The 24,816-nt window shown below is 37.4% G+C and overlaps 1 protein-coding gene across 2 annotated transcripts in view; it reads left to right on the top strand.

The window, feature by feature from the left end:
- The window catches only part of pcxb (pyruvate carboxylase b), a 369,757-nt gene that overhangs the window by 93,194 nt on the left and 251,747 nt on the right, over nt 1-24,816 (top strand). For both annotated transcript variants that reach the window (XM_028039331.1, XM_028039332.1), the window contains exon 11: nt 11,177-11,339. In XM_028039331.1, the coding sequence (XP_027895132.1) occupies nt 11,177-11,339 (163 nt within the window). The remainder of the gene's footprint in view (nt 1-11,176; nt 11,340-24,816) is intronic.

The following is a 24,816-nucleotide window of genomic DNA, read 5'->3' as shown; positions in this document are numbered from 1 at the left end:
ATTAGTTAACTGGACTTGTAGTCATTTTTTGCGCCCATTATTCTCAATGTAATTTTAAACATCAAAACAACAAATGCCAATTAACCGATGAAGCTTAAAGAAAGGACAAAACAGAAAACAACCCAAACACAGTGTAACGAATGCTGGCGACGATAAACTAGCCTGAATCTGTGAAGCAGCTGCAGTGCACTTGATGCTGTGAGAAGAAAGGCCGGTCTGTTGTGCTGATTATCTCCACCAGTCTGTTGCACACAAATTATAAGCTTTTAGATAAATAGGTTTAACGTCAGCAGTGCATGGTCTTTACGCTGTGCAGTGCTGGTAGAAATGCTGGATTTTTGTCCCCGTTATACATTATCCCTCTTGTTCTTGGTCTCCTTCTGTCCATCCTCCCTCTCCTGATTAGCATGCACCGTCTCGCTCCCCTTTTGGCCTTTCTCTTCGCTGTCCTCGCCGCCTTCTGGTGGTTTTTGCATTCCTCTCCTCACTCCTCCATCTGCTTCATAACAAGAAAAGCTAGATTTAATTAATAGGCCAATAGTGAGGCTTGAGAAAATGGGGGAGAAAATGAGCTGAAAAAGGGAAGGAAATCTAATCAGATAGGATCCTGTTTTGTGTGTGGATGTCCCCTGGGCTAACGTTTCAGTCTCCTCTCCACCCCTCATTGCCCTTATGCCCTTTCCTGTTTCACTTATGTCAAACTGCTTTCCTATCTTTGTAATGTATGTGATGAAAACAAAATCCCGTCACGTTCATTTGTATTAGTGTCTATTTTCTCTTTGCCCTTTTTGTCTCCCTCTTATTTTTTTGCTTTAAACACACTTATTTCCGATCCATGTTTCCTCCTTACCTCGTATCGCTGCCTCTTCTGTTCTTTGCTTCTTCCATCGCTCCTTTTTTTGGTTTTGTTTGCTGTCTACAGACGTCTTATGAAATTCACACAAGACGGCTGCCTCTGCTGTCTTTATTTGCTTTCCATCTGTCCTTCATACTTCCCTAAGTCTGTCTTTTTTCCTCTGTGGGTTCTTTTTCCCTTTCCAGTCCCGTTCTTCTGGCCCTCCCTGTTGATTTCTTGTTTGTTCATTCTCTTTACTATTCATCGATGCTGCTTCTTTCTTTATACGTAGGTTATCTGCATCTCTCTTGTTGGGCCCCAGGTGCATTTACGTTTTTTTATTTCACAGAAAGTTTCTTCGGACGACAGAGTTGACATTCAGTGTTCAGAATATTTTAACGCACGTAATTTATTGGGGTTTTAGACAGACATATTTTCCTCTAATCTTGTAAATTTGTCTCATTTGTGATAGGGTTAGACAATAAATCAATAATATGTATTGTGATATATATTGAGATCAATATCAATAGATTATATGTCTGATAAAATATTTATCTCGTGGGCAGCAAAGCAAGATTGGTGGCATTAACTAACTTGCTCATTCTTTGGTTACCTAGCAACAACTAACTCCTCACTCTGTGGTTACCTAGCAACTATACTAGCCTCATACTTGCTTAAAAATAAAAGATAGCATGGTTTAAAAACTGTAGATAAAACAGGAAATTTTAAGCCACCAGTCTGGTAGTATTTCAGATATTTAAAACAAAAACTAATCAATAAATATCTGGTGACCGATATGAAATGCTTATATCATGATGTTTTTCAGCCATATTTTCTCGTCCAGTTCGCCCTGGGCGTTCACCAATTATGGGCGAGCTCCGAAAATGACGACGTCAACAAAACCTTTCCTTTTGAAAAAGACTAAATATTTAATGAGGTGTCGACTTTTTGACACAGCACTGTAAAAACTACTCGGTTGTTGTTCGCTTACATTTGTATTTTACATGTGTTTTACAGGCTTAGCTACGCGAGTTTCATTTAGTTTTAGCCAAGACTGCATTTTGATCACTTGCCTTCAAGGCATCTTTGATAAAAACATATTTCCTGCAGACAGCTTGTGCAACCGTGAGTAACATAAATGCAGAGTAGGAGAAACTCGCGCTGACCTTGTGTTGACTCGCACTTCGCAGTCTTAGCTAAGTCTTAGTTATAAAGTCAAGTATTCACTTCAAAAGGAAGAAATGTTTTGCATTTCTTGACCACATAAAGGAGGCGGGTTGAGACTCAAGATGAAAGATTTGGAGAATAGGAAAGGAGATAAAGGAAAAGGCAATGAATGTATGAAGCTTCTGCAGATAATGACATGCTTTTCCATTATCTGGGCTTTGGATTAGACGGTCTTTTCTTTTCTGTGTCTTATGTTTGATTCTGTTGCTTCATCACTTTCACGAGTCTAACACAATTCTTTTGGTTTGTTTCATTTTGAAGATATTGAAATTTGGGAAAATGTTTGTTTTTTGTGTTGATGAGGATTTTGAACATTAATGCACCTTGAACTTTTGTACATCGTCATGCCATAGTCACAAACTTGTATTTTATTTTGACTTTGCACCAACACAGTTTGTAATTCTGATTTTGACAAATGAGTTGCATAATTTCCAAATTTATATACAAAGCATAATCTAAAAGTGTGAAGCACATTTGTATTTGGGTCTCTTCCCTTTAATGCCCCAAAATGTAATCAACCAGTTCACTTCAGAAGTAGTAGTTCTCTGGTCATTCTAGCTCTATTTAGCTAACTTTCTAGAACTCTAGCTAGTTCTTCATCCATTTCTCTAGCTTTCTCTCTGTCTCTCATTAGTTCTTTCAAGCTAGCTCTCTCCAAACTTATTAGCTCTCTATTTCTCTGTGTAGCTAGCTCTCCCTCTTCAAACTCTGTTGCTAGTTCCCTCTTGGTAGTTCTGTAACCATATCTCTCTCCAGCTAGCTCTATCTATCCCTTCCCCCTTTTCTTTCTATCTACCTCATTCTAGCTACTCAGGTATTGCTTGAGCTCAACATCTGGTTTAATTTGTAAAAAAAATACTGTAATCACAAGATCAAATTCTTATATTTCATGGGATAACTTAAAAAACATTGGGGGGAAAAAAGTTTTTTTCACAGCAAACGTTTATAACAATACCTTTTTATCAGACTCCCCCCTACAGTTGATGTTAAACATGTTTGTCCTTCATTCAGTGAAGTAACTAGAGGCAGCTAGAAAAGCCAGAAAGTAATATTAAGTAAGCAGAAGTAAGAGGTTTGGGTAGTTACTAGTTACATGATGAGGTGTTTAAAAGTTTGAATATTTTAGCTTTTCATCTTCCGGCAAAGAGAGGATTTAATGTCGTTTACCTAAATGTAGATTCAACTCAATTTTCCATCTTTATTTGCCCCTAAAACAGCAGAAGTTCTCATCACCTCATCTTTCCATCATTTCACCATCATCCACCCTCGCCCTGAGTCATTCCTTATCCCCATACCTTCGCCCCCATCTCAATTTAACATGGATATTCTCTTTCTTATCTCACTCATTACACTTTTCCATGTATTCACTGTATCTCAGCTTCCCACTACAAGCCCATCTCTCGTCCTCCTCCTCTACTCTTCCACCCTCATGTGCCTCCACCTCCTCTTTACCTCCTTTCACATTCTCCTTTTGAGCGAGGCCAAATCCAATCTCTTTCCACGCACCCACTTTTCCCACTCATTCCGTTTTCATCCAGCTTTTTATCTTTATCCACACTCCCACACCTTCTTCTTCCCCTCATGTAATTTCTTGGTGCTCTCTTTGCTCGATTAGGGGGAGTATAGCTGTCATTCAGCCTTCATCTCTCAATTTCCCTCATCCATCTGGATCTCAAGAGTACACTGGGATATTCTCTTAACCCCTGAGCTTGTCATTGTCCCCTCCTCTCTTATGGCCACAACAAGCTGCTCCACTCCCTCATGTGTTTTTTCTTCTGTTTGCCTCCCACTTTTAGTTCTGGGCGCACAGCCACCTTCTCTACCCTGGCTAGCAAGCTATGAGTGAAACGACTGAAAATGATATGCAATTAGTACTCAGCGTTTATGATCTCAGTGTGTAGCGATGTGGCGTTTTTGCACAAAGTTTTGGGTTCCTGCTGCTTCATGTGAGGGGTGAATTTTACAAACTGGTTAATGTAAGTGAAGGCAGTAAAAAAGTTCAAGCTTTGGGTATTTTTGATGCATTTCTTTCCTGTAATTTGCTAATTTAATGTAAAACGATGTGTTTCTCATTCGTTCGAGTGCTCCACCCTTTAGTAAAGGCCAATGCGTTGTACATCCTCCAGTGACCTCGACCATTGCTATTTAACCTGTGTATAATTCAGGGCAGACTGGATAATTTCACCCTAATTACATTCTAATGAAACCTTTTCTGCACTTTTTACTCCAGAACCTCAATTGGCTTCATAATAAACCCACCACTTTTCTATAAATATCAGGTATATTTTTATCGGATTTTACTGTTTTTATAAAGAATAATCCGATGCTCTATGAAGCCTTTATAATTAAATGCCACCATTTAATTGTGTGTAATGGTATTTCCCAGTTTCATTGTGCAGCTAATTAGTCTGTGAAGTCGACTGGTTTAACATTGCAGCCACTTTGTACTGCAGCTTAAATCCCTAGTCAGATTGTGTCAAGTCTTCCCTCAGACTGGATAAAACCTTTGCGCTGGTGGATAAACAATATCTACATGGGACTGACCTGGACCTCAGATGAAAGGGTTTTATTTGATCTTGAAAGTCGCTGCGGGGGAGCCCTGCTGGGTTCAGATGTAGTTTAAGGTTTGTTCAGACCTTGAGAGCTGATTTCACTTGGAGTACTTTTAAGGTAAAGCTTCAGCATTGAAGGGTCGAAAATGAATTTTCTTTAAAGAAGTAGACTTTGAAAGGTATTAAGACATTTCTTTAGTATGAGCTTGAGCTGTAGTTGGCGTTTCTAGTTGGATTTTTGTCTGTGGTACATTCGCATGATTCACAAAAGATTAACAGGTTCTGTAAAAGGACTGTTTATAAAAAGGTTAAGAAAATAAGTATTTCCCTCTTACTGATTTCTTTTTCCTTTTTTGCTACACTTGTATGTTTCAGGTCATTCAGCATTTTACCATATTAAATATGACATGAGTTATATAGAGTAAAGGGACTAACGCTACCATCTATATTATGGTGGGTTCACACGTTACGTGTGTAAAAAACGTGTCCAACTTCCAGTTCGACCCGTGTCCACTGTGAAGTCAGACGCTTCATATTTTGCTCTTGATGCGTCAAAATCACTCTAGGCAGAAGTTGAAAGACTCCTTGGCATACGTGTCCCTCAAACCTTTCCAGCCTCTTCTGCATATTTCGTTTAAATAAATACGTTTAATTAACGTGATTAAATGTTTTTACTGGATGTATTTGGATAGATCAAATGTGGGGAAATATTTTCAAATAGTAAAAGTTATAGCTTACCTGACATTCCACCTTCCTCGCTAATCTCCTTCCAAGCAGGGTCCTTTCTATTTTGGTCTCGATTGATTGGTTGTAGATTATAGGACGAGAGCAACGCTTAGTTTATTGGCCATAGTTTTTTTCTTAAATCACGTTAGAAAATGTAGCTGTACGCCATATATCGGAGTCTCTGATTGGTTGACGCTCCGGCGAATGTTCAGATTTTTCAACTCCATCATCGAACTTGTAAAATGCTCAGGATGTTTCAAATCACACAGCACTTGACACGTGAAACGCGCCGCACCCTCAACGCGCCTCCACATAGACTTTGAACGTAAACCAGACATGCCTGATGCTCAAATTGCGTTTGGTGTGAACGCACCATTAAAAGATAATTGTACTTTGGCTTTACTCGTGCTGATTGCTGCCTGAGATGTTGACTAAAATCAGGTGAATAAAACCTGTTCAACAACATGAAGTAGGCTAAAAGCAATATTTAAAACTCAATCTAAATAATTTCAAGAACAGAAGAGAAACAGTCACTCAGATCTGTTTGGAAATGGTAACTAAACTATTTTTAGGTCTTTGATTCTAGTGAACTACATTGTGAACCTTGACATTCAACATGGAGAAAACATGGAAGAGTTTTCCAAAGATTGGCCGAACCAGGAGATCGCATAAGAATCCAGAACAACATCGGAGATACTGCAGGCATCAGCTTCTGCGGTTAACGTCATCGTTCATAATTAAACAATGAGAGTGAGAGTTCAACTGCAAAAAAACTGCTGACTAAAACATTTAGGTGTTTAGAGAAATGCGACGGCATCACCTCAAACATGTTTATGCTTGAAAACCCTCAAAGACTGGGCGAAGTTGCCAGTTTTTGCAAATAGCTGGATGGCAATTATTACCTCTAAAGGTTGTTCATCCAATTGTCCAACATAAGGATATATAGGGATTTTTTCCTCTCCATAAAATAAATAAAAAAATGTCTCATTTGATTTTTAAAAAAAATATAATTTCTCTGCTTGACTATTATGTTTCTGTCTTGCATGTATTTGGATGTAGAGAGTTTATATGAATGCAAATGTTATAAGTGTTCACTTAGGTAGCCTGAAGCTTATTTCCCTGACACTAGGTGCATTGCCAAATATGTCAGTTCATGGGGTGAGGGTATTTCAAAGAACTCATTCCTGGACCCATTTGGTGGCCTGCATTTTGCTTTTAAGATTTTCACAGATCAAACAGACGTTAGAAGCTTTTCAGAAGGCATCAGTAGAGAAAAAGCAAAAACTGGCATCCTTAAGGCCTGGCCTGAAAACAGACATGCCATGTTGGACTAAAGATATTAAGAAATGCAAACTGCCTGGCCAGGTACTTCATTGGGCCTCTTTCATCTGTGATTACAACACTAATTTGACACGTTTTATCCAATAAGCTCATCCAGAGACAAGTTTTTATTTCACACACCTAAAATTAGGAATGGACAATAAATCAATAGCAATATATATTGCAATAGACACATGATAAATATCAATAGATAATACGTTTGATAGACTGTTCAATAATTAAACTGAACTCCGATCCAGAATCGCACAGCATTCTGGGGGATGTAGTCAAACGAAAGACTTCATTTGCTCAACTATGAGCTAAGAATGGTTGTTTAGCATTAACTAACTCACTCACTCGTTGGTTACCTAGCAACTCACTTGTTCTTTGGTTACCTAGCAACACCCTTTCAAGAAACTTGTGCAGCAGCAGTTTAAGGTTTCACCACTGTGTCTCATAACTGCTTAAAAATAAAAAGAGCATAGAGTGAAAACTGGATAAAACAGGAAAGGTCACATCTCAGATATTTAAAACAAAAAAGCTAATCAGTTATTGATATCAACCCATATGAAATGCTTATACTCTGATAGATTTTTAAGACGTTTCGTCCAGCAATGTTTGGAACTTTCCCATTGGACATAAAGCAACTTGATCTGAACCATGGCGTCGTCATGGACCAGAAACTCAAAGGAGTCTTCAGGATATCTGGATGTTCTCACTATAGATTAATGGGTTTCAAGTTGCTTGTGGCTGCAACCGTTGCTGTTCAGAAATCTTTCAGGAAACTTCTCGACAGCTCTGTTTTGACACCTTTATCATCCAGAACAAATGAGGGCTTTTCCAAAGTTGTTTACATGCTTATCAGTTCACTGGGTGCATTTGATTAGCAACTACTGGCTGCTGCTCAGCCTCCTAATTCATATAGATGGGTTTATGTGAAGTTTTATTGACCTAGTTTCTAAGAGCCAGTGAGGACCAAATTCATTTATCTTCTGTACAACCATGCAAGATGAGGAGTTTTTAGTTTCCACCATAATAATTCTATTTTCATCCTTCAACTTTACATGCATTTTAATGTCTTGTTCCAAAAATATCTTGTAAGCTGAAATTTTGTAGATTATTAAGCCACAATGTTCATATTGTTTCTGAACAACACATTTTTCTTTGAACCCGCTTAATCTGATTCCTGTCGGTGCTGCTGGGCGAGTTATTATGTTGGTAAATTATAGTGGCAGCTGCAATAAACTGGCTTGTTTTTGCATGCAATACGCTCTTATTTTGTACCATCTATCTATGAGTTTGCTAAATATCTCATTTTGTTAGGATAGTCACACAGATCAGACAAAGCTTAACTTGTGGCTTGTACTGGTTTGTGTCAGAGGGATTATTCCTGAAATCAGTGCATTATTTTCTATCGTTCACTTGGAAAAACCTAGATCAGATCTCTTTCAAAGTTTTTGACAGATGCCAAATTGAATATTGTGTTGTATTTGAAAAACTTGCAGATAAAAAGCAACGTAACGAATGTAATGCAAACAAATTTCTGGAAAATGAATATAAAAATCTAGAAAGTTGAGCTTGGAAAAATGCTAAACAAATAAAATTTGAAACTTGTCTCAAGTAAAATTAAGTTCTACATAATTTAAGTTAATACTCTTATGAACCAGTTTAAAACATGGATTACTTTTGTATAGCTAAATGCAGCATGGTGCTTTCTAAAATCAACTTTTTAGAAGAAAATATTCAAAATCAATTAAATATTTCAACTCTGTTTAATTCAATTTCTTCTGGGGCATTCAGAGATGTTTTTCTGTTTGAGGGCACTGTGACTAAATGCTAACTGGGATCTTTACAAAAAAGAAGTGTAAAGCTTCTTTTTCCAGTTTGCATGCTGCTTTCCAAAAACTTCTGGCACAACTTCACCAACTCCCAAGATGCTTGGGTCAAAAATCTGGTAAGGTGACGATCTCATCAACACTTCAAGTTCTAGAAAACAACTTTATTTGCAAACTCTGACAAACTCCACAAGCCAAAACACATTGGTTTGCAGATAAAGTTGTTTCCTGGCACTTCAAGTGTTGTTGGAGACTTAACCTCAATATGCTGCCAATGTATAGCTTTGATGTTGTTATGTATAAATTCTCAAAAGAATTCAACACTGAAGAAGGGTTAAGTTTTTGTGTGTGTTTTTTTAATGGGATGTGCATTAGAGTGCAAGGTCAGGAAGATGAACCCAGGAGGCCTTTTAAGCCTTACATTTAAATAAATGCATACAGATGAGGCAGCTTTGATGGAAGTTAAAGCTCAGGGAATCGAAAGAAAATTAGAGTACCCTCTATCCAGGCTGTAGATTTATATTCCCTCTTAAGTTTGCTAATAATAAAGCACAGACTTATCCATCATATTGCTGACTGCTTGTGCACGCAAATTAAAAATAAATGTGACAAATGATTTCCAGATGTTTTTTATTGGACAAAGTAGCGTCATGCTTTATACTTTGTCCTTTCTTTTCATTTTTCATTTTCAGCTCTACAGCAAATTGTTCTTGCAAAAGTGAACAGCTTAGTAATGTAAGACTTTTAGACTTTGAATTTATTTCATCCCAAAAAATGAGCCAGAAGGGGAACATGTTATTGTTACTGAGTGAAGTTGTTTTGTCATTCTTTAAAGAAATCCTTGAAACACAACACTGGATTCTTCTACTTTAGTTTTAATTTGTCAGGCTTTTGTAGGTGTGAACATCTCAGATGTAAGCAGACTGATTTGTGAGATTTAAGGCTGAACAATGCCACCGAAACAAAAAATTGATATTGTTGAATAATGCATGTTTAGGTGGTTTCCATCTAAACCATCTAAAGAATTTTGGGGTCAGATTTTTGTTATCTGACCCCTCCCACCCCCAATCACTGAGGTTTGCATCAAGTTTATAAAGATATACATTAGATATGGACACCAAGGGCAGTGAGAGTCAAATATGCTACTGTAATTTAAAATATAAAGAGGATTATTTCTGTCCTGTGTGTTAAACTGAATGTTGCTTTACTACGGTGGACTATTAGGGCCAAACTAAGAAAAAGAGAAAATAAAATTACAAGAAAAGTCATGATTCGAGAATGAAGTCATGGTGTTACTAGAATAAAGTCGTAATGGTCGAAACAATACAAGAATAGTCATAATATTAATATCACTAGAATAGCCATAATATAACGAGAATAAAGTTGTAATATGGAGCTCAAAGTCCTGTTATTGATGATAATCTGATGCTCATGTGTCAGATAATTTCCTTATTTGTAAAGCTATTAAACCAAAGTATAACTTAATGAGAAGCTCAACATTTCTCATTTTGCTTTAGTTAGACTGTTTTGTGTGTCTGAGTTTTTATAATATAATTGCTTTATTCTGGTAATATGACATTATTTAGTTAATATGTTGTTAATATTGTGACTTTAATCTCATAACTTTTTTTATTTTCTTAGCGTGACCCTAAAAATCTACTGTAAGCTCAATAGTTAGGCTATTTACTTTATTAGGAAGGCTGTTGATTTTAATGGCAGACATTAAGTAATTCAAACCTTTTGTTGCCAAAATGCTTCAAAACAAAAATTTCTTTCTTTAAAAAGAAAGGTGAACGGTTCTCCTTTGGATCCATGCTTTAGTAAAATCTGCATCTGCAGAACTTGATAACTAACTGGAGACATTTGTATTTTTAAATCAGGTTTGTTGGAACATGGAAACCACCTTAACATGCAGAACAACAAGGTGCAGAGCACCAATACTTGTGAAAACAATGTTGTACATGTGTAACCCTTCTGTGTTCGTCTCGGGTCCGGTACTTTAACTTCACAACAGACGCATTCAGGTTCACTGTATTTATTCTAAGAAAAGAGAAAATCACGTTGGTGGTTAACATCAGTCCAGCAGCTTCTGCCCCTATACATTAAATAAAATTCAATAAATAACCCTAAACAAACTACAAAGCAATAGCTCCCAAAGAGCAGTTAGAAGCAGTTAACATTTGTACAATGAAACCTAGCTAAAATGGGAAACATTAACAATAACATCTAAAAACATAGCAAAATTACTCATATGAAACACTGTTTATTATCAGTAGTACAAGTATTGTGTTTCAAAGTTAAATACATGCAAAGAAAACACAGAGCTGATTCTAATACATATCAGGTACCGATGGCAACAGAAAAAAGGGGGAGGAGCTGTCAGTTATTGGTTGCTACGGTAACCACCAACTGCCAAGAGCAGCGTAACAGAACTTAAAACACCAATAAATGTCTGAAGAAACAACTTGACTAAACAAAATAAATTCAAAGAATAAGTAAACACATTTTTGACAAACTTCACATCTATAATACTGTTAAAATAAATCCCTGCTACACATGTAAATAAGCAGGGTTTATTTCCAAAACGTCTAAATGTGTGCCGGAGGGACTTTTAGAGCGGTCATCTTCACATTGTGCTCATCGATCTTTGCTCAGCTAATTACCTCTTGTCTGTTCCTCAGCGTGGACCTGGTGCATGCCCAGCTGCATGTGTGCGAAGGCCGCAGCCTGCCAGAACTGGGCCTGAAACAAGACAAGATCAGGGTGAACGGCTGCGCCATCCAGTGCAGAGTGACGACCGAAGACCCTGCCAGGGGCTTCCAGCCCGACACGGGGAGGATCGAGGTAAGCGTCACATAATTTAACCACTACAGCGCTTCCAAGTTGGGAATTATTTCAATTACATTACTGAATTTATGGTTTCATTACTTTGTCCTGCTTTTGGGCTCCATAACATTAAATAAGAATCATTGCTACTGGTTGAAAGTTCTTCTAATAAGTAGGGCATAGGCTATGGAAAACAGTCGTACTGAAAATATGCAGCAGATGTAATGCTGAAACAGCAGGTTATTTGCTGAAGTTGTCAATTTTAAACTACCCAGTTCTATCTTTTTTTGTTTTATATCCTAAACAAGAAACCATTTATAAGCCGCAGTTCCTGGGTGACTTCAGCCCAACGATGCTTTAGAAATTAGAGCAGCTGTTCTGGCAACAGGAAAGTTGGATGTTTTGTAACTTAGAGCTTGTGTCATATTTTAGAGTGGTGATGTATTCCCAGAGCTAAGCAGTGAGTTGAAAATGAATGTACTCCCTTTGAGCATCTTCACATTTTGTCATTAAAAACACAAACTTGAATCTCTTGGGATTTTATGTGTACAAAGTAAAGGATATTTTTGCTGAGTTTTGTGTTTCCCAGCTTTGTGTAGCTAGAAACTTCTTGTTTTTGCCCATTTTTCTGCCAGAAACAACTTGTAGTAATCATATTAAATCAGAAACCGATCAGTTATAGTTCCTTCTTGACGTTCAGGATCATTATCCCGATGGAATGTGAATCTTGTTTTTTTGCAACTTGTTAAAGGTTTTCTTTCATGATTTAAGGTTTCCTAAGCCAACTTTAACCAATTTCCCTCTTCATAAAAAATAACTCAAAGCAAAATGCCCCTGCCGCTGTATGTCAGTGTTGGCGGTTGTCTATGTTTGCGGTGGTTGTACTTATGGTGATGTGGATTTAGTTTTTTGGCACTTTTACATGAAATTAAATAATGATTTTTGTTATCTTAAGTTTCCTCATTAACTTATGTTCCCAATAGAAAAAACATTTAAAACATTAAAATACTCACAGCTGTACACTTTCCTAATTTAATTGAACGTTTTTGTGTCTTTATGAGGGGTAAAAGAGTGAAGTGACCTAAATATACATTATTTTCAGAATGATTTACCACCTTGTGTTGGTTTGTTGCATAAAATTACAGTAAAAATGGTCAAAATATATATTTTTAAAAAAGGCAAATCTATCTTTCTGAAAGGTAAGTGGTTTGTAGGTCCTTTTTGGTAATTGTGTGATGCTTCTACAGGCGGTAAGTGTTTGCTTTTGGAGGACCATCCTCTCTCTGTCGGCGTTCACACATGAGAGCACACACAACACTAGGCTATGGATGGTTACACACTCATAATGACCTCTGTTTGTCTACAAACTAAGATCCAAGCGCTCTTCCTCCTCCACTTTTTTCCACATTAAAGCCTTTATGTGAAAGTTTTGCATATGCAAATTTGCTCTGATTTTATTTATTTTGAGTTAAAGTATTGGGGCTCCTTTCATCGTCTGAGGCTGAAGGTTTCCTTGCTGTGATTTCAGCCTCTCTGAACCTGGTGGAGTGTGATGTAATAAGATTTACATACCTGGATTTCAGGGATTTTCTCCCATTCCTTCTCAGATCCTCTCGGGCTCTTTCAGGTTGGATCAAGAGGTTCTGTGTTCTGCCATTTTTAGGTCTTAAGCAAAGCTGTATTTTGGGGGTCAGGTCAAGGCTTTGACTGGCATGAATTACTTCTTTTAAAGAGTTTTGTCATCAGGCATATTCCTGTCATCATTAATCTCCCCTCTATCTGCCCCAGTGCTGAATTAAATCTTAATTGTTTTGTCTATAGTCAACTCGTGCCAATGTTTTTATTTCTCATCTCACTCTCCACTGCTTTGCTTTACTGTTTTGCTGACAAGGACCTGAAGGTAAACAACCATTATTTTGAGCTGATGATGCCAAGAATCACATTTATCTCAAAGTTCTCCAGTCTGCTGAAATAGTTTCTAAAACTCCTATAATTAGTCAGCATGAAACCAAAGTAAGCTTTAATTTATTTAGCTAATAACTGTCTTGTGTTTGGCCTTGGTCTGGCCACTCTGCTTTAAAGCCCGGATTAATGGAGCGGATCTGTAGCGGACGTCCTTGGTGCAGAAAAACGATCGATCCAACTCAACCAGCATTACTCTCATGGTTTTGGTCACTTTGCTTACCAAAGCTTTTGTGTTATCTGCGTTTTGAGCGGGATTCCTCTTTACTAAACCACTTTAAGAGATTTGTTTTGCTTAAATGGTGCAGCAGAAAATATGTATTTGTTGAATTTAATTTAGAAATCTTAGTTAGAATTGAAGGAAGAAAACCTGATTATAGAAAGTTTAAGCAGAGATTTATCTTCCAGTTGAAAAATTTTTAACCTACAGCCTAAACTGCAATTAGATCAAATTTTGTTAATGTGTTCGAATGGTCTAGTCAAAGTCCACACCTAAACTAATTTAGGTTTGTGACGAGAATTAAAAACCAGAGAGAGTTAAGCAGCTTTTTATTATATTCAGCGACTTTTCAAAGAATAATAATAAAATCAGAATCGGCAGGTGAGACTTTTAAAGATCGCTTATCAGCTAGAAAACCAATGCAATCGGTGCAAAAACTGATGTTAACAGATGTTTCCCATTCGATCTGACTGAGCTTCACTTCTAATTATAATGAAAAATTGCCATCAGCCTCTATCATAATTCTGAATTAACAAGTTACAGCATTGAATTTATTTTTGAGATCAATAAAGTATTCTTGAATTTAATTTGAATTTAATCAGCAAAGATGCAATTCTGAATATTCAAAAATATTTGCAGTTGTATTGCAGTTGCATATAAAAAACGTCCAACCCTGCATATGAAATGTATTGAATTGTCTAGTAGCGATCAGACTAAATATGGAAAAGCTAATTGAAAACTATAGAAAGGTAATAAAAGCATCTGAAGTAAACTCTGGTAGGGAGGAAAACCTTTAATTGTGTGTAGATTTAGTAGGTAAAATGTGTTAAAATAGGCAAACCATACTTTTTTATAATTAGTAGTAATCTCTCTTTCTGCTCTCACATGTCGAGTGACACATTGTTTTGCGCCACCATATTCCTGATTTTTGCTGGTTTATATGAAACAGCCCTGTATGTGTTAATGAAGTCTACCTGCATAGAGATGAAATGAGAGGCAATTATTTCCAGATTAGATTTTAGACGGTGTAAGAAACTCCTGTAAATTAACCCAGAAGTTAGACGTGGGCATTAGTTTTAAATGCCACAAAAAATAAAGAAAAAACTCACCATAACCAAGTTTTCTGTCATAATTGCACACCTGAGCACAAATAATGAAGCCCTTTTTCTCTCCATCTGGTGTGAATAAAATTCCTGACACCTTAGCTCAATAATTTTTGACTCCTTGGATGTGATTGAATCGGACCTGTTCCGCTGGCTTTCCAATTAAACACATCATCTGTGTGCTGGTTCTGATCAAGTGGAAAATGAATGGTTCTGTTCGACACATGGATTTATTTAAATTGAATTGGAGTCCATTATTTACTCCCCCGCAGGGGCAATTGTTTTAGTTTATCAGCAGTTTGTTGGGTTCAGTGACGAAACTGGATTTACCTTTAGTTGCACCGTTCACATGAAGCTTTTATCTGCAGCAGGAGGATTTTATGATGGAGATGGAGAGAGAGAAAGGAGAGGTGCGAGAAGAGATGGATGAAGGAAGAGAGGTGGATAGAGAAAGGAGGCAAGAAAGAAGTGATGCAGAAAGTGATGTAGAAAAATAAAGAGGAGAGAGATGGATGGATGAGAGGAGAGAGATGGAAGGATGAGAGATGGATGAGGAGAGAGATGGATGGATGTCAAGAAAAGAGAGATGGATGGATGGACAGAGAGAGAAGAGAGATGGCTGGAGAAAAGAGACAGAGAAACAGATTGATGGAGAGAAGAGAGATAGATGTTGAGAAAAGAGAGATGGATGGATGGATGAAGATAAGAGAGATGGATGGGTGAATGAGGAAGAGAAGAGATGGATAGAGAAAAATGTACTGAGAGAGAAGACAGCTGGATGGAGAGAAAGGAGATATGGATGTGGAGAGAAGATAGAAATGCATGGATGAAGGGAAGAGTGATGTAGAAATAAAGAGATGGAGAGAGAGATCTAGAAAAAGGAGAGATGGACAGAGAGAAGGATCAACAGACAGATGTATTCCATTGTTCTTCTTGCTGTTTTTGCATAAAAGCCTTTCCAAAGCGTCTCCTCCATTGCTGTGGTTTTCATTAAACATTCCTTCAGTTGTAGTGATGGGTTTGTTTCTGACCTCTTCAAGGACTTTCTCACTCTGCATTTTACTCCACCTCTCTCCGCTCTGCATTGCTCACCTCCCACCTCTCTTCCTAGAATACTGTACGCATTTCACATTTGTCCCCACTTCTCCTCCTTTGACCCATTTAAATGGTTCCTGTTCCCCTTGTTATCTCCTTCCTCCTTCCCACAGTATGCTCACCGCGTTTTTGTGCTGCGGCACGTCTACAATACGTAGGTCATCAGGAAGCGTCCCCTCCCAGCCCCCGGTATCACCATGCAATATGAATGAGCCAAACAACATGGAAAAGCTTCCCACATTTGAGGGATGCATGAATAAATGATCAGTGGAGGTCAGGGATGAGGCAACGCAGCTGAAGGGCATGATGGGAATGTTGTCCCTCTGCATGCTTTCAGACACTGGTGGCGCCCACGGCTCGCTGATTGTCTTAAGGAGATGAAGATGGATAAGCTCATTCTGATTCACCTTAATATGTTTGCCAAAAACGTAGATACTCAGACTCTGGTCTGAATGTTTTAAATGGTGCTTTCGACATCTGGATAATAAAGACGCACATTTTTTAGTGTTAATTGATTCGATTCTGATTCTTAGGGTCACTATTTTTAATTCAGAAACCAATTTATAATGCATTCTCGAGATTCTGTTTAATTTATGTGACTGAGTAAAAGACAGTGTAAACAAAAACATTTATTTAAAACAATTCTATATTACTCCACACTATAAGATTTCATCAGTGTATATTTGAAGAAAAATAGTTTTGCATATAAAATTATGTAACTTACATTACCAGTATTAAGCTAGCTTAGCTACCTGGCTTTTTCTTAAAGGGGCAGTACTACGCATCTTCCTGCCACATAGTTGTATTTCGTAGCATAATCAAGTAACTTCAGTTGTTAAAAAATGCTATATATATTAAATTTGACTTCGTAGTTTAACATCTTGAAATTGGGCATCTGTCTCTTTAAAACCCCGGCTCTTTATGAAACTCCGCCTACAGTAAGTCATCACGACATCACTCCTCTATTAACCCTTTACCAACATTTTTACCACAGTTTCACAGTTCCACCAGGTGTTTGCTAATTGCTTCTGGCTAGTCTGAAGTAGCTGAGTAGGTATTATATGAAGGAGGTGATTCTATCAATCTCTTTCTCCATCATACAGTCATGCAGCTGTTTTTTAGTCCACCGGACCATCATCCATCTGTCTCACCTGTCTGCCATTCCATCTGTCTCCATCCATCCATTTTTATTTTCCAACATATTTTTCTGTCTGTTGTGCCATTTGTGCGCCTTGTCATCCATCTGTTCATCCCTCCATCCCTGCCCCTTTCCTCATCTGTCCATCTGCTCATCCATTCATCCATTGGTCCAACCTTGTATTTTTCCTTTCTTTCATCTGCTGGTTTATTCATTTTGTCACCCTTCTGTCTAACCATCCATTCATCTAGTCATCCATCTGTTCATCCCTCCATCCTGTTATCTGTATCATATCTGTCTGATTTTCCATTCATCTGTCGATCCATCCATTTATCAAACTTTGCCTTTCCTCATCTGTCCATCTGCTCAACCATTCGTCCATTTTTCCCCCTCCATCTGGCGCTCCATAATCCATCAGTCTGTCCATCTGTATACCTGTCCATTCATCCATTCATCCATCCTGCCGTTTGTCAGCTCATTCAGCTGTCTGTCCATCCATGTCTTTGTATCCATCAATGGATTCAATCCATCTGTCCAACTGTCTCCTTCTTGCTTAATCTATTTTCACAGAATGTTTCCTTTAGAAATATCTACAGGAAATTTATTATGAGCTCTAATAGTTCAACTTTTAAACATGAGACTCCAAGCGGTGGACATTTGACTCTGGGACCTGTAGTATTTTGACAAGAAGCCTGTGCAGGAGCCCTGTGGAGTGAAGCTGAAGTGGACTTAAGCTCATGTGGCGATGGTGCTGTTGAAACCGCTGTCTGTCAAGTCAGCTCTGTCAAAAGTGCTGTAGCTTGACAGCAGGGGATCGCAGGAGTCGCACACTGTGCTGGAAAGGCTATTTCCTCCGTAAAGCTCTAAAATCAGCTCTTGTGCGCCGTGATAGAGTATCAGGTAATTTCAATCCAAGAAAAGCATGAAAATATGCCGGCAGGACAGATGGGGAGGCTGGTTATTGGCTTGTCAGGGTTCTAGAGAAGCAGGAAAAGAGATGAAAGGGAGGTGGAGCAGGTTGTTCAGTCTTTTTGAACAGAGTGAAAACCAATAGGTGGTCTGAGTATAGGGAACATGCATGCTTTAGACTTCTTTCACTTGGTTTTCAAGCAAACCTTTGTGAACTTTCTGCTTTGATCTTCTTCTAATTAAGCTGCTTTAGCAGGAGAATGAATTTGGTAATGGGACCCTTACTGTTTTGTGCCCTTCTGTGAAAAGAATCAGACATTATGAAGCTAAATGTACAGAATGAACTTGGAAGCAAGTTAGTTGTTTGGTGGTTGCATACAAAGTGATGTAACGAGCCAGGATTAAAAAATGGAATTGTTTTTTTAACAGACAGGCTCTACATTCATTAAATGCATCAAAACTTAAATGATTTGATGCTTAAATCTTAGATGCACTTTTTGCTCAGAATATGATGTAATTCAGCTAATATTGGTAATAAAGGTTTAATTTTCTGTTGGTTGCAAAACATGCAGAAAATTATCTTTTATGGCCACTGTTTGTCATATTTATTAACTAAATACAGAAGGTTTAAACAAATGGATTGGAGTGCTATGTTGTCAGATTGGGTTTTGCAGAAAATCCCAAATCTGTATCGACCAGTAAATGTCTTTAATTTACAATAGTAAGGTGTATCTAAATATGTCTTTAGCACATGTTAGATCAGTTTACAAGTAAACATGCTGGTACAATACTTATATGTTGCTCTGAGTAAAAGTTTAATTTAAGTTTTAGCATTTTAGAAACCTTTTTGCTTTCTAAAAATCTGGTCAGATAGGATTGTCAATTTTTTTTTAAATTTCACTTTGACAAAAAATTGGCTTCTTTGAGAAGCTGACAATGATGAAATACCCAAGAGAAAAAGTTTTTTCTTGGGTAAACAACCAGTTTTTTTTCCCAAGCTCAGGTACTTGGAGCTGCTTTGATTTGACGTTAACAGGCTTATGCCGAAACTGACAGTATCGAAGACAATTTCTATTACATGTATAAAGACTGAAAATCATCTAAAACATACAAGACAGTTTTCTTAAGACATATTACATAGATTCATTACACAAATTGCCATCTCAGATTGTGTTATGTGTTGAGATTAGCACAAAAGAATTAATTCAAGACATAAAAAGGGAAACTTACAGAACTTAAAAAAGAACAGAAAGTTTAATACTAGCACTTTCTGCAGTTTCCAGCAAAGATAAATCTTAATCAGCCAATCAGATCTCTAGAAGCTGCCGTAATCCCGCCCATTTAATGTGATTGGTCAATTTGACATTTTAAATTAACTCAAGAGAAACTTCAGCATGGGAAATCACAAAATAATTATATGTAGTTTTTTAAAATTGAAATCAATTCATTAAATTGAGGTACATAATAAATTCAGTATATCCAGTTTTTAAAAATGTATGACTCATTTAAAATATTTCATGTTATTGTAATTTGGCTCTCTTTACTCTCCATATTATTGATGCTATGTTGTGTTTGTTATGCAGTTTAAGATACTAAATCCCTCTTGAAAAGCTGCTTTACATAAATTGCATGATTCCCATTCATAAGTTCCAGGAAGCTTTTCAGTCGAGCGGATGAAGTAGAAACAGTAAAGTAATCCTGAATCTTTGCTGTGATTTAGACCAGAAAACCAAAAGCTAAGAGTTAAAACTTTAATTTATGTGAAAAATGCTCAGATAGAGTTTAATATTTATTTATTTGATATTTTATGTAATTCATGTGTAACATGGTTTTATTTTAACAATATTATAAATGTGACGTTTGTCCAATTTATTTGTTTTTAGTCAAGTTCTTTCTCCAGACATTTAGTGGCGTATTATGTTCTGTTTCGCTGCTCCTGGCAGTTGGTGGTTGTCGTAGTAACCAGTAACTGACAGCTCCCCCCCCACCCCCTTTTTTTTCTTTTGTTGCCGTTGGCAACTGTGGGGCAGAAGCTTCTGGACTAAAGTTGACCACCAACTTGAGTTCCTCTTTTGTTAGGATAAATAGTGTCTGTGGTGAAGTCAACCTACTGGACCTGAGACGAACACAGACGGGTTACACACGAAATGTGCCTATAGCAGCAGAAGCAAAGAGTTTGGAGAGTAAGGTAGTAATGAGTGGTGATGGATGCTTTATGATGAGAGCACTGGCAGCAGCTCTGTCAAATGGTATCAGAACAAGGTGAACAGCGTCAGGGAGGCAAGGTGAGATGGAGACTATTTAAGCACCCATAAGCGTTTTTTTCCCCCTCTTACATCTTGTCACGTTTAATGTATAAGTCCTCATTTTGGCAAATGAGCTCTCTAAAAACGAGTCAAACTTTTTAAGTTGTGAAGCTGAACACGAGTGAAAAGCCTCCACTTCCACTAAGTGATAAGAGGATAATTAACGGCCATTTACTGAAGTTGAAATCATGCTACTGTGATAAGATGAGCACATATTGGCATGGCATAAAGGAAAATGGTTAAAGCTGGTTTTATCTTATTTAAAAAGAGAAATGGTGTACATTAATCAACATAAGTCAGTATGTATTGTAAATGTGTCAAATTTAGATGTAGATTAGGGGTCTACAACCTGCAGCTCCTGAGCTGCGTGTAGCTTTTAGATCCCTCATTGTAAATCTTTGTACCTTTTGCCAAAAAAGGTAAAGAATAGAACTTTTTTTTTAATGTAAAGGTAATAAAAAATGGTACCTTTTGTGATTTTACGATCATATGGTAATTCATATGTGACAGAATTATGTTGTAACTGTACGTCTGTGAAGCCGGGGTAGTTAAAATATCCATCTAAAATTAATCAAACTTAATTTAATTCAATTTTCTTAACATAGATTTTAAAAAGTAAGTTATGATCCAATATTAAAACTGTGAACCTGTTGGGAAAAGACATTTAAGTGTTTGTGTTGCTGGTATCATCCTCACAAAACCCAAAAATTAATTATTTAAACTGTGCTTAAACTGTACTTTTTTCATTTTTACTTTGTAGATGTGTGTTATGTGATTGTATTTTATAAATTTATGTTGACCCAATGAAGGATTCAATTCCTGTGATTGGATTAGGACATCGCTAGTTGATACTTTTTGTTTGGTACCAACTGTTACTGCAACAGAAACCATTTGAAAGTGGTCTTGTAATCGAATTAGAGTGAGCCTTTACTTTAGTAAGAAATGCCGTCACACCAGATGTCATTCCCTTACCATAGACCATATGTTTATCTGTCCTTTCTCTAAATTTTCCTTCCCTATTTCTGTCTCATTTTGAGCCTCAACCTTCTCACATCCTGTCATGTTTTCCTTCTTATACTCTCCTCTCTTTCTCTTTTTCCACCAGCCTTTTTTTCATGATATAAAAGAACACTAATGAGGCCAAATCTGCTTCCGTCTCCTCCCAGTGTTCCTATTATCTTTACGCCTACTGTTATTTAGCTCCTCATTTGATTTCTTTTCTTCTTCACCCCCTCCACTTCCTTCATTACTTCCCACTGTCCTGAATCTCCGAATGAAAGGAAATCCTTGCTGCATCCTGAGCCCCAGGCCAGCTTCAAACCTCATTTTGTTGTCCTCATGTCCCTCCTTTCGTTCTTCCATCTGTCCAGATTTGACAGTCTGAGCAGGGTTTGAGTCGTCCCGTTATTTACAGCATGAATCATGGGTCTTTCTCTCCACAATGCCATCCAGAGTTACTCGCATCTGTCTCTTTCTTTCAACCTCCTATCTATCATCTTTCTCCTGTTAGTTTCTTTTATTGGAACACATTTGCATGTGCCTTTTCAATGCATTAATGCTTCCCAATGCCACTGCTGCTGTGAGCGCGGGGTGTTCAGAGAGTGTTTGCCTCATCTCTCAAATAATTGAGTTTGAAAATAGGTTGAGTCCTAATTAAAGGAAGTGTGTTAGTTTTTCATAGCATCGTAAAAACCTGTTCAGCTGCACACCGTAAACATCCTCCACCCCACACTGGTTCTGCCCTATTAGCAGTTTCATTCCCATTATCTTTCATTTTCCACATCGTCATTAAGAAAGCCGTCAGTCAGCAGCGTAATCGGTACCGAAAGAGACGCGGTTGCCTTCTATTTCTTTGGGTATGTTGAAAACTTTGATTCAATCTTCTGTTTGGACTCGGTTCCTTTGATTTTTAATGTCAGATTGTTATGAAAGTCTACACTTGAAAAAATCTGACATTTTAAAGTCTACCTACTGTTATATAAAGGAGGAATAAAACAATCTAAAGCACTTTAAAGGGCCTTTTTAATCCGTCTCCAAAAAGATTTCGCCTACGTCTGAAGCAGACAAGACTGCAAAACCGCTTAAAGTAATGGATGAGATGGGAATTATTAAACTATAATTCAAACGCTGTAGGAAGCTGCCAATCACCAACCATTGTCTAGTGGGTTTTAAAACCTTCTCGTTCTTTATTTATATAAAAAAATTTAAATCGTCTGCGTCTATCTACTACGAGGTCTCAAAAAAAACAAAAATCAAATTTGTTTGTACTCAGTCTTGGTCATTAAAGCTGATTTTGATTACATTTTAATATTCCACTGAAAGTAAATCAAGGACTGGTTCTTGAAAGAAACATTGCTTCAGTTTTGATTAATTTTAAACGCTGCAGGTATGTCAAACTCGATGTCAAAATTAAAAACTTGAGGGTGAGCCTTTAGTTATTGAAGAATATCTGTAATTTATTTACAGATATTCTGTAAATCATTGAGGTTTTCCCTTAAATATATAACTAAGCCTGTTTATTTGAAAAGAGGCAAAGGTTTGAACTTTAAATGAATGAGAAATCAAATGTCAAACATCTGAGGAACTCATTCAATTTGTTTTTTAAAAACCCCAATGATTAAAATAATATTTTTTATGAAAATTAAACCAAATGAGTCCAGGAATTTGACCAGCAAGACAACATGCATGAAGAAAATATTAATAAAAGCGTAGCTTACCAAACTTCTGATCTACTCTCATAGTGCAAGCTCGGTTTCAGGCTTCTCTTCTTCTATTGATGTGACACTGCTGCAGCAGAGCATTCTGGGATTTGTATTACAAATGTGATCTGCTTTGAACTGGCAGACCAGGTATACTAAACTCAAACTCTGTGGGCCTGAATTTGACATCTGTGAAAGAAAACATGATAAAAATGGTACCTTTTTATTACAAACATGTTATATCCTGCAAATGGACTGGTTTGTATTGATATTCAAATATATTGAGTAACTTTAGCAGGTAAAAAAAGGATTATATAATCATCATGTAAATTATTATAGTTGGTGACAAACTGAGGTGCAAACTGTAGGGAATGCGAAAATGACAATTTGTAAAACTGTAAGCAAAATTAATATAATCATAAAAATCTAATTATCTGTATTAAAATCAAAAATATTTGCAATCAAGTCCAACACAAATAAAGACACCCAGGGAGTAGGGTTGCCAAAATGGAATAACCATTTGCATTTTTGTTGAATATTTTAATAATATAAGTCCGTGTCGTCTTCACTCCCATTTTGCCATCTGTCGTCATGATGCTCCCAAAGCACTTTGACCTGTAGCATTTGACCCCGGTCTCCTGTGTCAGTGGTAATGACTCACTGAGATGGTCCAGCAGACTAATTTCATTATTGGCACACAAACTGTGGATTTATGACTTGTGGGTTTATGCAAACATTTATTGAAAACAACTTCTTAGAATATTTAGATTCTAGATCAGGGGTGGGCAATCCTGGTCCTCGAGGGCCGGTGTCCTGCAACTCTTGCAAGTCTCCCTGGTCCAACACACTTGAATCCAGCAGCTGAATCACCTCCCAAGTGCAGTCAGGTTCTCCAGAGTCCTGCTAATGACCTCATTATTTGACTCAGGTGTGTTGAAGTGGAGATGCATCTAAAAGTTGCAGGAGTCCGGCCCTCGAGGCCTGGAGTTGCCCACCCCTGTTCTAGATGATGATATTGGGAAGACTATATATTTTGGGTGAATTAGCATTAATTTGAAGCTAAGAGTATAGTGAGAGAAAGTACTTAATTTTTAGATTTAAAACATTTTTATTGTCACAAGAACATTTTAGTTTCCATGTGAAAAGGTTTTGTCCATTCTTCAGGTTTATTGGAAAATGAAAACTTATAACAGTCAACCAGCTTTTTGGATGTTTCTTGTATTTTAGTAGTTTAACTTTAGTGAGAAGCTCAAAGTCTTTGGTGTTGGAAGGCCTCCTTTCCATCACCCTAATCTTTAACAGACTCTCCATCAAATTCAAGGACTGGTTAGTCTGCTCCAAAACCATAACATTACTTCTATTTGGACGATAAAATTAAGATTACTTTAAACTTTAATCTCCCTGGACAGGAAGTGCTAATTCCTTGGTTCGACAAGTAAGAATGTGGTGAATAAATGTAATATCCCAAAGATGTGGCAGAACCGCATTAACCGCTAATGCCGATAACCTCCAGGACCCCTGAGCAGGTATTAAACCCCACAAACACACCTGCTGGAGGGTAAGCCACCTGCACTGCAGCAGTCAGACACAGAGCGTAATTTCTAAAACGATCTTTGACTTTGAGAAGGTCACGCATGCTGTTCCTCCAGCGTGAGCTGATTTACTCATGCAGAGTGTGTTTGTGCACAGAGTGGTTGTATATTCTCCTGCTGTGTAAATGAAAAGATGCGGATGTCGCATTTGTCCTCTGTGTGAAATGAAAACATTAAGGTGGTCTCACACACACGTACACAGTCTTAAGGTTAAGGTACATTGGAATTCAGTGCAATACAATGTAGCCTGTAGTTCATCACCAAAGTAATTATGTGAAGTGACATTTCCCTCATTGCTCTTTCAGCTTCATCCTCCGCTCCATTATCTGTTGTGTTTGCTGTTAAGATACATGCTAGGACACGTCTAAATGCTTGTTTAAACCTAAAAAAAATTGCATTTAGTTGTGAAGTTGGGCATCAGGATGGTCTCAATAAAGATTTCTCCTTTCCCAAAGGGATTTTAGATGTCTC

The sequence above is a fragment of the Xiphophorus couchianus genome, chromosome 14 (genome assembly GCF_001444195.1).
Source record: "Xiphophorus couchianus chromosome 14, X_couchianus-1.0, whole genome shotgun sequence".
NCBI lineage: Eukaryota > Metazoa > Chordata > Actinopteri > Cyprinodontiformes > Poeciliidae > Xiphophorus > Xiphophorus couchianus.
The sequence above is the reverse complement of the archived record's forward strand: the minus strand, read 5'-3'. Positions and strand labels throughout refer to the sequence as shown.